General features: G+C 37.1%; 3 protein-coding genes across 3 annotated transcripts in view; all 3 read right to left on the bottom strand.

Annotated features, from left to right (window-relative positions):
- LOC117340613 (cell adhesion molecule 2-like) overlaps positions 1-6,820 on the bottom strand; it is a 7,597-nt gene extending 777 nt beyond the window's left edge. The window contains exons 1-5 of the mRNA XM_033902377.1: positions 6,545-6,820; positions 4,264-4,551; positions 3,028-3,336; positions 864-1,169; positions 132-467 (exon numbers count right to left, since the gene is read on the bottom strand). Of these exons, the coding sequence (XP_033758268.1) occupies positions 132-467; positions 864-1,169; positions 3,028-3,336; positions 4,264-4,393 (1,081 nt within the window). The 5' untranslated portion in view covers positions 4,394-4,551; positions 6,545-6,820. The remainder of the gene's footprint in view (positions 1-131; positions 468-863; positions 1,170-3,027; positions 3,337-4,263; positions 4,552-6,544) is intronic.
- A 6,376-nt stretch (positions 6,821-13,196) lies between these two features.
- Positions 13,197-13,613, bottom strand: LOC117340612. Its single transcript, XM_033902376.1, has one exon. It carries the CDS (start codon positions 13,611-13,613, stop codon positions 13,197-13,199), a length of 417 nt encoding a protein of 138 aa, XP_033758267.1.
- Positions 13,614-13,716: 103 nt separating this feature from the next.
- On the bottom strand, positions 13,717-14,947 carry LOC117340958 (piggyBac transposable element-derived protein 4-like). The gene is made up of 2 exons (XM_033902755.1): positions 14,805-14,947; positions 13,717-14,124 (listed from the first exon to the last, which is right to left on the bottom strand). The coding sequence occupies exons 1-2, from the start codon at positions 14,877-14,879 to the stop codon at positions 13,747-13,749; spliced, it is 453 nt and encodes a 150-aa protein (XP_033758646.1). The 5' UTR covers positions 14,880-14,947; the 3' UTR covers positions 13,717-13,746.
- Positions 14,948-16,066: the final 1,119 nt, after the last annotated feature.

Genomic DNA, 16,066 nt, shown 5'->3' with positions numbered 1-16,066 from the left:
TTTAAAAATGCATACCTTTTAACATGGTCAAATGATTTCAGATCTGAACCTATTCAAGGTGACATATTATGGTTCTAAACCTAACTCATAACTGATTCATGTATGCCTAAATATATTCACACACTACTCACCTGCTTTTAATAGTTTCACTGTGTGGTTTGTCACCCCAATGCTGTTGTTTATTGTCACAGTGTAGTCACCAAAGTCCAGTTCTGTTAGTATACTTATTCTCAGTATAGTCACATAGCCTTTGACGTGAACGTCTACGCCATGGAAAGCCACTAAGAGTGACCTGTCTACTATAGACGTTAGAGCTCTAACAGGGGGAGATAATCTGTTAGGATTTCTGGTCCACTCGATGTCATTAGGATGTACTGTTGGTCTACTGTAAAACTCTACCTCAATAGTGGCGTTGTTCCCTAACTGTTCCTTGATCACTGTTGCGTTGGTTATTACCAAAGGAGGAGCTTGAAGATAAAACACACATATACATATATATAGAGACACAACTATTCATACAACAATGTTGATGCATGATTCTCGGCATGATACAACACCATACCTGACATGAACAAATAATTATTTATTCATATTTATTAGTATATTTAATTTAAAACCCATACAATATAACGACATACTCAAATATTATTCAAAGATTATAGTAAAATTGCTGACGTGACTTAATTGTAGAAATATTGAGCTTAGTAACTGCATGTTATATCATCTTTACTCTTGGAGAAATACAATAAGAAAGGACATTATACGGACATTAGGGTTACTGTCTTTTCTATCATTTACATCTCTATAGACAATTGGTTGGAAATGGAGTCGGAGAACAAAACCTGGTTACCCTCAAGTTTTACCTTCAACGACGAAGAAGACAGAGCCAGACGTGGAGGAGGACGAGTCTGGGACATTGTTAGTGGCTATGCATATGTAGTAACCGGTATCCTCATATCGTCGTGGTACGCCGGGGTCGGGCAGGGTCAGGACCGAGTGTGTGGAATTTGAACTTCCGGTCAACTGACGTATCTCTGAACCGTCCTCCGCTGTATGTTTCCATCTACCGAATTTGTAGATGTTTGGATTACCATCAGGTGCGCAAGTCAGTAGTCTCTCGGATGACGTGTATGTTGTGTTTTTACCGCTAACGTTGATGTCAGCGCGGTCTGTTGATAACAAAATTGTGTTGAGTCGTGTATATCAAGATTTTGTTGAGTCGTTTATATCAAGAGTGCACAGATTAAAATATGCTATTATTTAATTTTGAATCATGTAATTAAAATTATGAAACTATCTGTCTTTACGTTCTATTAATATTCTCCAATTGTGCGTCTATGATTCTGTTTAATACAATAAAAACGGTTTGTTGACTATATCGGATAAAAGACCTTTGCATCAGAAAAAGACCTTCCCGTTAGATACATACTAAAGTATATATGACGACGCTGTTTTTATCCAAGTTTTCACATGTTGTTAACACGTATACTATAGTAACAAAGTAAGTTAAAACACAAAATACCTGAAGCAGTAAGAGCCAATTTAGCGACTATAAAGCACACTTATGACTGTATTAAGGATAGTAACACTACTCACTGACTTCATCTCTCCAGACAAGACCCGGGTGCTGACCCTATAGCGCACAGACTCCCCGGAATAATGACATGTGATGTATGACAGATACTTACTCAATACTTTTACAGCCCGGCCCACTGCCTCAATCCCCCTAGGATGACCCTATTACTGACTCGACAATACACCGACTCCCCACTATACAGACATGCATGTGACTGTGTTAGGGATACTCTCCAGACAAGGCCCGACTACTGACTCGACAATACACCGACTCCCTACTATACTGACATGTGACTGTGTTAGGGGTACCCTCCAGACAAGGCCCGGCTACTGACTCGACAATACACTGACACCCCACTATACTAACATGTGACTGTGTTAGGGTTACCCTCCAGACAAGGCCCGGCTACTGACTCGACAATACACCGACTCCCTACTATACTGACATGTGACTCTGTTAGGGTTACCCTCCAGATAAGGCCCGGCTACTGACTCGACAATACACTGACACCCCACTATACTAACATGTGACTGTGTTAGGGTTACCCTCCAGACAAGGCCCGGCTACTGACTCGACAATACACCGACTCCCCACTATACTGACATGTGACTGTGTTAGGGTTACCCTCCAGACAAGGCCCGACTACTTACTCGACAATACACAGACTGCCCACTATACTGACATGTGACTGTGTAAGGGATACCCTCCAGACAAGGCCCGGCTACTGACTCCACAATACACAGACTGCCCACTATACTGACATGTGCCTGTGTTAGGGTTACCCTCCAGACAAGGCCCGGCTACTGACTCGACAATACACAGACTGCCCACTATACTAACATGTGACTGTGTTAGGGTTACCCTCCAGACAAGGCCCGGCTACTGACTCGACAATACACCGACTCCCTACTATACTGACATGTGACTGTGTTAGGGTTACCCTCCAGACAAGGCCCGACTACTTACTCGACAATACACAGACTGCCCACTATACTAACATGTGACTGTGTAAGGGATACCCTCCAGACAAGGCCCGGCTACTGACTCCACAATACACAGACTGCCCACTATACTGACATGTGCCTGTGTTAGGGTTACCCTCCAGACAAGGCCCGGCTACTGACTCGACAATACACAGACTGCCCACTATACTGGCATGTGAGTGTGTTAGGGATACATATTGACTCAACTCCTCTAGACAAAGCCCGACAACTTAATCTAAAGTACACAGACTCTGCATTGTCCTGACGTGTGACTGTGCTAGAGATACTTACACAATACTGTAATAGTCCGCCGTACTGACTCAATCCCTCCTTACAAGGGTACACAGACCCCTCACTATCTTGACTAGTGACTGTGTTTGCGATACATACTGACTTAATCCCGCCAGACACGGCCGGCTACTGACTCTTCTCATTGTCCTGACGTTACACCCTGCTAGGGATACTTACACAATACTGTTAAAGTGCGGGTAACTGACTCGATCCCCGCAGGCAAGGCCCGGTTACTGGCTCTACAGTACACAGACTCCCCATCGTTGTGACGTGTTACAAGGAGGGATAATGTCGACGTCAAAGTATACGTTTCTGTTGAGCTGTCAAGTTCCATGACATCAGTAGAATTGGAGGATAGCCATTTACGCCCAATATTCCACTGTATGTTGGCGGGTGGTCTACTTCCAGTTGAAATACAAACTACCTGTAGGTTCTTGTTTTCTATCTGGGAAACCTGTTCAGGGATTTCCGGCTCTCCCGGTTTTACTGTGGACATAGAAGGCAATAACTGAACTTTAGTGACATGAAGTGGTCGAGATTGAAATATATATTCGACTAGCTGTAAACACGTAGTGCAACTCATATTTCCAAAATGTGTAATGAATGAAAAAAAGGTTTGAGCTACTAAAACATTCATACGCAGTACTCATCGAATCGATGAATTTATTAAATTGTGTTATTTATATATACGTTTTTTGCATTTATTATATTTATCTATGACCCTTTAGCATGCCAGATAGATGTTCTATGCATATCGACACTTTCTTGGTATATTGCTGGACTGCTAGACAGATATTTATTCAACATTGTATGCCCACAAATCGTGTAAACCAATACAGCACACTGATGGTCTGGGGACTGGTCAGGGCTGGACTACTAGACTGACATGTATACAACACTCTATACTCACAATATAGGCATACCAACTCACTGGTAGTCTGGGGATAAGCCAGGGCTGAACTACTAGATTGACTTGTATACAACACTCTGTACTCACAATCTAGCTTAACCAACACACTGGTGGTCTGAGGACTGGTCAGGGCTGGACTACTCGACTGACATTTATACAATACTCTATACTCACAATCTAGGTATACCAACTCACTGGTGGTCTGAGGACTGGTCAGGGCTGGGCTACTCGACTGACATTTATACAATACTCTATACTCACAATCTAGGTATACCAACACACTGGTGGTCTGAGGACTGGTCAGGGCTGGGCTACTCGACTGACATGTACATATGTATACAACACTATATACTCACAATCTATGTATACCAACACACTGTTAGTCTAAGGACTGGCCAGGGATGGACTCATATACTTACATGTATATAACACTAGACTTACATTCTGGCTATACATACACACCGGATAACTAGACTGACATGTATACAACACTCTATACTCACAATCTAGGTATACCAACACACTGGTAGTCTGGGGACTGGTCAGGGCTGGACTACTAGACTGACATATGTACATTGTCCTGTCGTCTGCTCGAGTAAACACTTTTGTGTAATGGGCTGTGCTGTCATTCATAACAAGATAGACATTATTTTTTATCCACGACACGTTTGCCACCGGGATTCCGCCACGTGCGTTACAGGACAAAGTAAGACTTCCATCCTCCGTCCCTCTTGTCCTGTTATGACCGTTTACGGCAAATGTGTTCTCTATTTCAGGAAATACTGGTGGAACTAGAACAGATAAGATCATATATATATATATCCTTATACTGCAAAAATAATTAAAGTATGCTTCACCAATTGTATGTATCATCATAATGAAGTGTAATTTTGTATTTCATAAAATGATTAGAGCGACGTTTACATTCATTTCTCAGCGAAAAACATGAAGTAATCAAGGTGTTGTCTGTTTGCTACCTTTACCGCCCCGTGAACAGCCAGGGTCAATTAGAGTCAATGTTATATCGTGGTAGTTGGTAACTACCTCACTAAAAACATACGGGAGGCCCGTCACATGTGACATAATTATCGTTAGTACAGTATGATTATGGTTAATGTAGAGTAGTTGACAATACGACGTTGATGTATCACCGTATACGATAGACTAAATATGTTTATGTCACAAATTTCACAACAACTTCTGTACAATTGTAGATGACGAAAAGGGCAATATACGGCAGCAAACGAAGTGTAGGTACTACCAATCATTACTTACTCTACATAGTACATAATATAATGTTTCTGTATTATTAATCTGATACAACTTATTGAACAATAAAAGGTAACGTAATTTATCTGTATTAAAATCTGACCTAACTTACTGTACAGTAGTAGATGATAGAAATTGTCTGTATTACCAATCTGACATAACTTACTGTACAGTAGTTGATAATAGAATGTGTCTGTATTACCAATCTGACATAACTTAATGGACAGTAGTAGATGATATAATGTGTCTGTATTACCAATCTGACATAACTTACTGTACAGTAGTAGATGATAAAATGTGTCTGTATTACCAATCTGACATAACTTACTGTACAGTAGTAGATGATAGAATGTGTCTGTATTACCAATCTGACATAACTTACTGGACAGTCGTAGATGATATAATGTGTCTGTATTACCAATCTGACATAACTCATTGTACAGTAGTAGATTATAGAGCGTGTCTGTATTACCAATCTGACATAACTTATTGTACAGTGGTAGATGATAGAATGTGTCTGTATTACCAATCTGACATAACTTACTGTACAGTAGTAGATGATAGAATGTGTCTGTATTACCAATCTGACATAACTTACTGTACAGTAGTAGATGATAGAATGTGTCTGTATTACCAATCTGACATAACTTACTGTACAGTAGTAGATGATAGAATGTGTCTGTATTACTAATCTGACATAACTTACTGTACAGTAGTAGATGATAGAATATGTCTGTATTACTAATCTTATATAGCTTATTGTACAGTAGTAGATGATAGAATATGTCTCTATTACCAATCTGACATAACGTACTGCACAGTAGTTTATGATAGAATGTGTCTGTATTACCAATCTGACATAACTTACTGTACAGTAGTAGATGATAAAATGTGTCTGTATTACCAATCTGACATAACTTACTGTACAGTAGTAGATGATAAAATGTGTCTGTATTACCAATCTGACATAACTTACTGTACAGTAGTAGATGATATAATGTGTCTGTATTACCAATCTGACATAACTTACTGTACAGTAGTAGATGATAGATTGTGTAAGAATTTCCAATCTGACATAACTTAATGAACAGTAGTAGATGATTGAATGTGTCTGTATTACCAATCTGACATAACTAACTGTACAGTAGCAGATGATATAATGTGTCTGTATTACCAATCTGACATAACTTACTGTACAGTAGTAGATGATAGAATGTGTCTGTATTACTAATCTGACATAACTAACTTACAGTAGTAGATGGTAGATTGTGTCTGTATTTCCAATCTGACATAACTTAATGAACAGTAGTAGATGATTGAATGTGTCTGTATTACCAATCTGACATAACTTACTGTACAGTAGTAGATGATATAATGTGTGTGTATTACCAATCTGACATAACTTACTGTACAGTAGTAGATTATAGAACGTGTCTTTATTACCAATCTGACATAACTTACTGTACAGTAGTAGATGATATAATGTGTCTGTATTACCAATCTGACATAACTTACTGTACAGTAGTAGATGATAGAAAGTGTCTGTGACTCCGGTGGTACATCTGTACTCCCTGACATCTGACAGCTGTACATCACTGATTCCAAGGCTATATGTCCCGTTATGTATATCAACAGCCAGTCTGGTTCTTAAAGAATTAGGTATTGTCGGATTGATGTCTGTTCCGATAGTGTAAATGAAGACAGAAGGAGATGTAACTGACCATTGCGCTGTACCATCTGTATTTGGACAATTAAGTGTTATTGCTCCACCTCGTCTGACATACACCGAGGAAGCTGATCTTTCACCTGGAAACATGTATATAAACTATGAAAACTATGGTTATGTATTATGATCCCATTCGGAAAATTCACACTTTTTTCAGAGTTCTTGTTTTTAATATTGTAAATAGAAATAATCATTAATGGACGACACACCAAAAAGTTAGAATTATGTATATAGGTATACATGTACCTTCTACAATGACCATCCGTAGACCCACTGTCCCGTCCACTGTACATGTATATATCCCCGTGTCACTGGCCCGGAACTCTGTAAACGTCAGTGTGTAACTCCCTCCCGAGTGACCGGCAGATATCCGTGATTTAATGACGTCACTCAGACCAGCCTCCACTGTGGTACCGGTAACGTACAGGTTACCTCCAGGTCCGGTCCAGGTCAGTGTGGCGGCTTGGTCATCAGCCGGACAGGTCAGTGTGACGGGGGCGTTACTCTGGACATACACAGGTATGATGGTCTGACCTTAAAGGACGTTTCAAATAAAAAAAAAAAAGGCTTGAAAGATATAGTCCTCTTAGCTATCAGTAAATGTAAACTTTATTTATTTTACAACAATCGTTATATCAACTTATATTAATCACAAGTGTTGGCACAGATGGAAGCACATGAGGGGTCTTACTGTGGCAGAAAAAACGGAGTATCCGGGAAAAACCGATGTGGTCGGGCAGGTGACCCCATACCTTTTTACGTCTGAACGGGGAAACGAACCCCGGTCGCCTAAGTGAAAGGCAAGTGTGTTACCACTGTGCCACCCGACAACCAAAACATACTATCTATTTTCTTATCAGTTTGTTATTGACAGCAAGATTAAAGTAAATAGAGATAAATTTGAACAAAAGCTTCCCGTTAATACCACATTCATGACATGAAGAATGCTACAAATGGGATTGAACATAATGTTACGCGATCCTGCTCCATTCAACTACAGAAAACAAAAAAAACAAATGACACTATCGCGTTGTATATGGTTTGCCTACATTATTAGGTCAAATAGCCAAATGTCGACCTATAGACATATAACGGGAGATATCTTTACGTTATAATAAAGCATATAGACATATAGCGGAGGACATCTCTACCAGATAGTAAAACATATAGACATATAACGGGAATTATCTCTACCAGATAGTAAACCATATAGACATATAACGGGGATATCTCTACCATATAGTAAACCATATAGACATATAACGGGGATATCTCTACCATATAGTAAAACATATAGACATATAACGGGGATATCTCTACCATATAGTAAAACATATAGACATATAACGGGGGTATCTCTACCATATAGTAAAACATATAGACATATAACGGGGGATATCTCTACCATATAGTAAAACAGTTATCGGGATATATATCTTACATGTAATTAAAAAGACACGTAACAGTGGGTTTTCTACCGTAGAATAAAACATATGGAAGCTAACAGAGCTTTTCGTGAATAATTACAATGCTTTATTCATGTACTTTCTGTACTAAGTTTTAATTTCCGGCTCATCTCGTGCTACCACTATTATATACGCTTACGTTAACATATCAACAAAGACAAACTGGGGCTAACTACCGAGGGGTGGGAAATGTTTACAATACACGGTAACAAAAACGTCAGTCCTGACTTAATTGTTGTGCAGTAATAAAACTTACACTGTATCAAATGCTCTTTTAATTGCAGCACTGATGCACAAAACCAAGGCAAAAACAACACAACATAAGATCGCGTCATATGTTATATGTTCATATTTGCAACTAAAGTCTCAAATTTAGTATCTGGCATTGGCTGTCTGGCTGTGAATTCCTGTTTGTCACTAAGTTCATTCTACTTATGAAGGGGAGATAACTAGTAAAGTCCAGTCTGAAATGCTAGATACGATCAATTAGTTAAACAAAACATCATATGTAAACGATAATTACTGAATTCGGGACATATTGAACATTTAGTACACTTACCTCGGACTAATTGTATCACATTTAGTACCGACACGACCGTGAGAAACATGCTGTGGGCGATATATAGAGTCATGTATTTGTACGACCTATAAAATAAACCAGGAAGTTCATACTCAACGAAACGTTAACACATGCGTAAGTAGCCTAAGCATTACCCTCTTTGTAAATAGCTATCTGAATGACCTTTCGTGTGTAACAGCCAGTATTGGATTTGTATGACTTTCCAGCGATCACGCTTTGTAAACATTATCAGAGCAGAGTGTAGCGTGCTAGATAGTTATCAAGTCGATCGGTCTTGTCAATTCTGATTATTCGATTGGCTTGATAAAACCAGATAATGTTATTCATTGGTTTGTGGGCTTCTGTACTTAATGTGTGTATGTTTACTTGGCTAGTGACTAGGATTGCATTTATTCATTATTATTTGTTCAACTATTTTTGTTTTGTTACCTTGATGCCATACTGTTGGTGATTATGTTTGATTTCCCGTGTGATGAGATGATATGATTGTTTGTTATTATTTTGATTGATATTGACATGATGACAATGATAATAAGGATGAAGGTGAATGATGATGATGAGGAGGAGCATGACAAACCAAGCAATTTGATGTTTGAATTTCACTTAGTGCGCGTGCGCGTGAAATTAGCATTAATGGCATTTATCTATTGTATTTAGAATTAAAATCAGGCTTTATCAATTTATTATCATTCTGTATAGGCTGTTACTGGCAATAATGCGTTAGCTTCCCGGATATCTTTACAATAAACACTATTGCTAATTAACAGCCAAACATGTCTAGAATAGTGTCAATAAAACAATGCGATTGCGTTTCGTGACAAGCTACTTTTTTGATAATGAATTGAATATGATTAAGATTTAATTACATCTTAAACATTTTTGGTTAGTGGACAAAAAACAAACGGCCAGATTGTTCAGACTGTCAATATCGGAGGTGTTTCTAGTAATGTTTGTTTTCCCGTTTAACTAAAGGACTGCTTTGTGTGTTAGCTTAATACTGACCGTCAAGTACACAGCCTCATATACTATAATAAAGGTTTATTAATAATGTATAGGTATGTTGTGCGATGACTGTCAACATTTTTGACAAAATGTCTATATTACAAAATAAATAACAATGGAAAATGAGAAAATGATTTTTATCGTTTTCTCTTGATTTTGATTATGATCTGACTTCAATTGTCCCTTCATTGTAATTGTCGTCGATTATTATTGTCACTTGGTTATACTTGTCAACTCATCAACATTGCCACATGATTATCATTGTCATCTGAACACCATTAGTGTCTGATTGTCATCATTGCCACTCGATAATAGCTGTAATTCCCATTATCACTGTTGTTGAATATCAGTATTACACGACTATCGCTGTCACCTGATGATAATTGTCATTTGATCACTATTGCCACCTGAGTATCATTGTTATCTGGTTATCGCTATCACTTGGTTATCATTCCCGCCTGTTTGTATTCTGATTACCATTGACACCTGATTATAACTGTAACATTATCTTTGTCGCCTGTTCATTATTGTCATTGCCATCATATTATTATTTTAACCTGATTATCCTTGTCATATTAATATGAATGAAGGCAAAGCCTTGGAAGCTAATTTAATTGCCACTTGTATACGTATACATATATATATATGTGTTTATGTAATATATGTATTTTTTTTTTCATTATATTAGCAGATTTATGAAAATCACAAGGTCATGATAAGTCCTCAAAAGGCCTTATATAACTAGATTTATACAGAACTATATATCTCATCTTTCCCGCTTTATCAATAACATGTTTCAATTAATGGAGTAGTGTTCAAGTAATGAAATGATATTAGTAACAAAGTGTTCAGTTAGACATTGAGATAGGGTGGAAACTGACCTTTAATGAAAATTCTCAAAATTCAGTTTTGAGGCCAAAATATGTGAATCTGTAAAGACATTTGAGCTTCAATTAAATTAATATTGCTTTTATAACACAGTTTAAAGTGAATCTTAACATAACTTCACAAAATCCACAGATAATATTTTTATTTTACCCAAAAATAGGTGAACCTGTAAAAACTTTCCTTCAAATGATGGATAGGTGCATGCATGTACATGTACAGTATATGTGCATGTACAACAGTATGATTGTATCAGTATCCTAACCAGTTTCAATTCAATATGACAACATGCAACTCAATAACACTGTCAAAAGTGGACTTCATACACATATTGACACCGCTGCTATTAAATAGTGATGGTTGTAAGCTCGCTTTTATTTGATAAATTAATTGAAGAAATTAAATAAGCCAAAAAGTGTGATTTCTGTATATGAATTAAAAAAAAAAATTTCTATAACCCATACCTATAGGGTAACAGGACACCCTGTGGTCAAAAAAAATGTGTGCATTCTATTGCACAGATATCCCATTATGATACTTCTATTCAAGTTGGTGTTATTTCCAATAGCAATATTCAATATAATTTCTGTTTTTGTATTTTCCCTAATTACTGCAGAGTAAACAAATAGCCTGGGTCCCCTCACCTACAACAGACCCAAGGTGCATTAAATTATATCAGCTTTAAAAGACTTGAATTGAAGATCCTTCTACCATGTGTAATATTTGATTCTACCATATATTTGGAATGGAATAGAACATTTTGAACTGTTATTCAGTCACTTCAACTCATTTTTGGATAAAACCGCTTTGGACCGAGGACATGTACGTATACTTATAACATATGATTTGATGATCTGTTTATAGAGAACTTTTAAAAGAAATTCACTCAACAGTTAACATTGTGCGCCTTTAAAAATAAAATATGAATCAACTTTGGGATTACATGCATCATTATACAATGTTTTGTCAATTCTGTAATATCTGGTTGAAAGTTTAAATTTAGTTATTTATATCAGAGTTTTTCGAGTTGTCAAAGTTTAAATTATCTGATACATATTTTATTACTATAAAAACAAAGATTTTGACTTGGACCAGTGAGATACTTTAATTTATAATCAGTGTTTTTGAATTACCATAGTTCGAGTTAATCAATTTTGATTTTAAGTACATGAATTCTCTTTTCTTGTCTTCACTAAAACATAATTTGTAGCAAATTTAAGTTAAACCTACTATTAGTCAACACCATAGATATGCAATTACTCTCCTTTTGTAATTAATCATAATTACAAAATAATTATAGAAATTCTATAATCTTCCAGGCTTTGAAAATTAACAGCAGTTGATTATAAGTTTAAATCATATTACACTGTACATGTTTTCATAAACATTGTAATAAATTTGGTTTAAATTTGGTTTAATAGTGATTGCAGATTCACTATTTATATTTCACCAGCTTAAACGTCTTGAGAAATCACACCTGTATGGATCCAGCGAAATGGGGCTGAAGGGGTTAGGCTAAGAAAGCGTTTCGGTTTGTTGGCGACAACAGGCACAGAATTGTGACTTTTCGCAACGGATAATATTGAAATGTCTATTTAGTTTTTATTTTCTATTTGCATTAAAACCTTGCAATTAAAAGTTGTAGTTAAGTTAGACAACAGGCAATATTTATACTTTTCCCAGCTGAATAAATAAGTCCACCATGTCTGTTTTCTTCTGTATGTAAATCTCTTCCCAGAATGCACTGCAATCAAGGTCAAGTGTATGCAAAGAAGATTATAATGTTCAAAATTTCGAATCTTTTTGGCTTCATTCCGACAATTTTTGACGTTATAAAATTATTATTTTCTATTTGTATGTCTTAAATAGGCATACATATGGCATAGATGTCATTTATTGTCAAAATAATAACTATTCATCACACTCTGTCGGAAGTGTAGCATCTTTAACCCTTAGGCTGCCACAGGGCAGATTTGGGCCGATCTGAATTTTTACGTTGACTGCCAACCGAGCCGATTGGGCGGATCTGGTTTAAACGAATTTTGACGTAACGTGCTGTATTGTTAATGACGTCATCAATTCATGTGTTCTCCGCACACTGGCGTGATGCACACTTGAAACAACATCATGTACATCTATTCAGCAGATGCGATGTCAAAGTTTGAACGGATGTATAATTATTTTTTCATGTATATACATAATATCATACCTCTTCATTTCAAAACTGGTTTCAACATCTTGCCATATTTTGCTATATTTTATAATGGTTTTCTGGTAAAACTTAGCAAAAGGTGACAACAAAATTGTGATTTTTCATGTTTGGTATAATTTTGATTATACTTAATCAGAAACAAATTATAGCAAAGTAAATGTGTTGAGAGATGTAACAACAACTGCAACGGGTAAACAGATACATTTGTATCACTGTTCTATGCAATTGTGATGTATTTGGCAGTGCCTGTGCAGCCCCCTAAAACACCGCGTGCACCGAGTTCGACTTCGGCGGCGTCATGAGCCTCTTCGTCGTGAACACACTACACAATCCTTCTCTTTTCCTTCTGCTATAAGTTCGCGCTGCGGAATCCTTACACGAACATGATCACGACCAGCCTCATTATTCCCTGCCAGATGTTCAATGACCAACTGAGTGAATCTCAATCGAGATTTTACCGGCTTGTCTGATGTGCTTTTGGTATACAGAATGTATGCGTTAAGCATGATACGTTGGAAAATATGAAGAATTAGTTTCTTCCATACTTTCAATGTTTTTCTTTCTCCTTCAAAGACGTCTACCATAGCATCAGATAAATCGACCCCGCCCATTAAACGATTGTACGCCGTCACAACCTGAGGTTTACCGTTATGGTTTGAACCCGGTAACACTGTGCTTAATAATCTAACCGGCTTGTTAGCTTTTTCACCCATGTGAGCCACACAAAGTATATCTCCCGACTTCATACAAGTAGTCTGTCCTGGGTTTGGATTCACTTCCTTTACTGTTTTGGGCCTATTTTTCCGAAGTGTGCCGGTCAGATAAGTACCTTTGGACAATAATAACCTAGCAAGGCTTATCGATCAGAAAAAAACTATCGCAGAATACATGATATCCTTTGTACAGCAATTCGCATGCGCGTAACAGGTACATAACAACGTTTGTTCCCTGTTGTTCACCTCTAGGTGTCGGTTCATACGTTTTACCGCGATATACAGACATGTTCATGACGTAACCACTACAAGCCTCTACAAGCACCCAAAATTTGATTCCGAACTTAGCAGCTTTACTAGGGATATACTGTTTCATAATACTTTTTACTCTGCTAGCGACTAGGGATTCGTCAATGGAAAGTTCTCTCTGTGGCGTATTAAGTGCTTTGAATCGATTGTTGACAAAGGTCAATAGAGGTTTGAACCTCGAATCAGGGCTGTAACCAGGGTCCTGTAAAGAACAAATATAACAATCACAAATAAAACAAAGACAAGTACACGGGCCTGAGAATGGACAGGCTACGTTATACAGTCACACTGTCTCGGTGTTTACTATGCGAAAACATGAAGGAGTTGGTACCGAATCACCAATCCAACCATACAACGTAGGTGGTACTGCTACATATACGAATACCACAACGAGTCACCACGACATGCCAAGGTTACAGGGACCCAGTTATATCTACCACTAAAACGATTCGCCAAAAGCCGACGACCACAGACGCGATGTATCGAAGAGAAAACGCAATGATCATTTCCTAATTATTTTTCCACGAATCAGGCTGCAACGAAAGTTTCACGAGGACACTACGGTTCATCGCATATTTTCATCGATTTGCTGAAGGCCGACTCACTACGGATTAACATTGTATATATACTCGGTTTGCTCCACAGCAGTTTACCAAGACTTAAAACCGACACAGTGTGACGGGGGTTTATTATTACCAGGAGACCATAATATAAGTGATATACAATGTACTTTCCTGATACCAAGACAGTTACATAGATATTGATAAGGTGATCGGAGTTCGATTCTCTATAAATTTCATGATTATATATGAAACACGTGTTCATATAATACATGTTTTTATGTTAAAGTGTTATGTTTTATGAAATGTAAACAATACACACCTCTCTGTTTCGTATTTTTCTGTAGTCCGTTATGTGAAGGAATTTAAGAATTATTTGGAATCTGTTTCGTGACATTATGCGCTGAAACCACGGAGTGTCCTGGCTTTTCAGAGACCGATTCCAGTATTCTGTTATTGTTGATTTTCTAACGATTCCCATATTGAATACCACCGACAAAAAACGTTGGAACTCTGGGATCCGCACTGGTTTCCATCTCTTTATCCTAGAAAATCTTGACGTGATATGAGTGCTGATGTAGTGGCGTGCATATCTGTGAAAATTTCCATTAAAACAGTTTAAAACACTTATTTCAGTATTGTCTCTCTTTCTTAGGAAATTGAAACCAAAATATATGTCTACGTATTTAGTTCAAAGCATTTTAAGACATCCTACTCTAACTCAAAAATTGAAAACAAACAATCTACCTTTGTTGTTTTTCTCTCTCTTTATTATTTGTTATTTACCCCGTCTTTATTAGTGAACAGATCTATTCATCATAACCTCAAATTATCGACAATTCTCCAAATGGAAAAATTAAATCGGTATAGTCCTTATACATTTAAATATTAGTGTATCTGTTCTCTAAACATAGCTCTCTTGATTTTTATAATTTGACGTCCTTGGTTTTTTTCAACAGATTTTGGCACGGTAACAGCTGGAGTACATGTAAAAGTTACACAAAACATACATAATACTTATGATACTGGATATGCTGGTCTCCTCACCTAACCCCACCAAGAAAATATTCCCTCTGTACTTCCATCGGAATTCAAAATCAACTTTAAAAGTATAAGAATGATGAATTATGTTTGTTTTTGACAATCAAAACATGTACGAAGAGATATCGAGACCGGGGATGGATGGTTTGGTCAGGTCACAATGGACAACGTTTTATAGACCTACAATTATCATCTATCAGGGATACTCCCCTTCGTTTCACTCCATCAGTAGGCTTATAATTAGCAGTTTCTAAGATAATGGACCTACAGTGAATAAGTTTTAACCAGATTTACCCGCCAATACATCTAACTTACATCTCATGTATCTAACGTATAATAGATACAGAATATGGACAAAATTAAGTGCATGTACGCTCGATGTTTTTGATATTCGGTACATGTACTTCATTCATTTTTGACATGTTGGCAATGGAAAGCGTTATTTTTCAATAGATTTGCATTTAGAAAATCTATATGCAATTGAATCGGCATTGCTTTTATACTTTAGGCCTCCGTTTTATTTATATGTGTCCCTACAACACA

The sequence above is a fragment of the Pecten maximus genome, chromosome 13 (genome assembly GCF_902652985.1).
Source record: "Pecten maximus chromosome 13, xPecMax1.1, whole genome shotgun sequence".
In the NCBI taxonomy this organism is placed as follows: domain Eukaryota; kingdom Metazoa; phylum Mollusca; class Bivalvia; order Pectinida; family Pectinidae; genus Pecten; species Pecten maximus.
The sequence above is the reverse complement of the archived record's forward strand: the minus strand, read 5'-3'. Positions and strand labels throughout refer to the sequence as shown.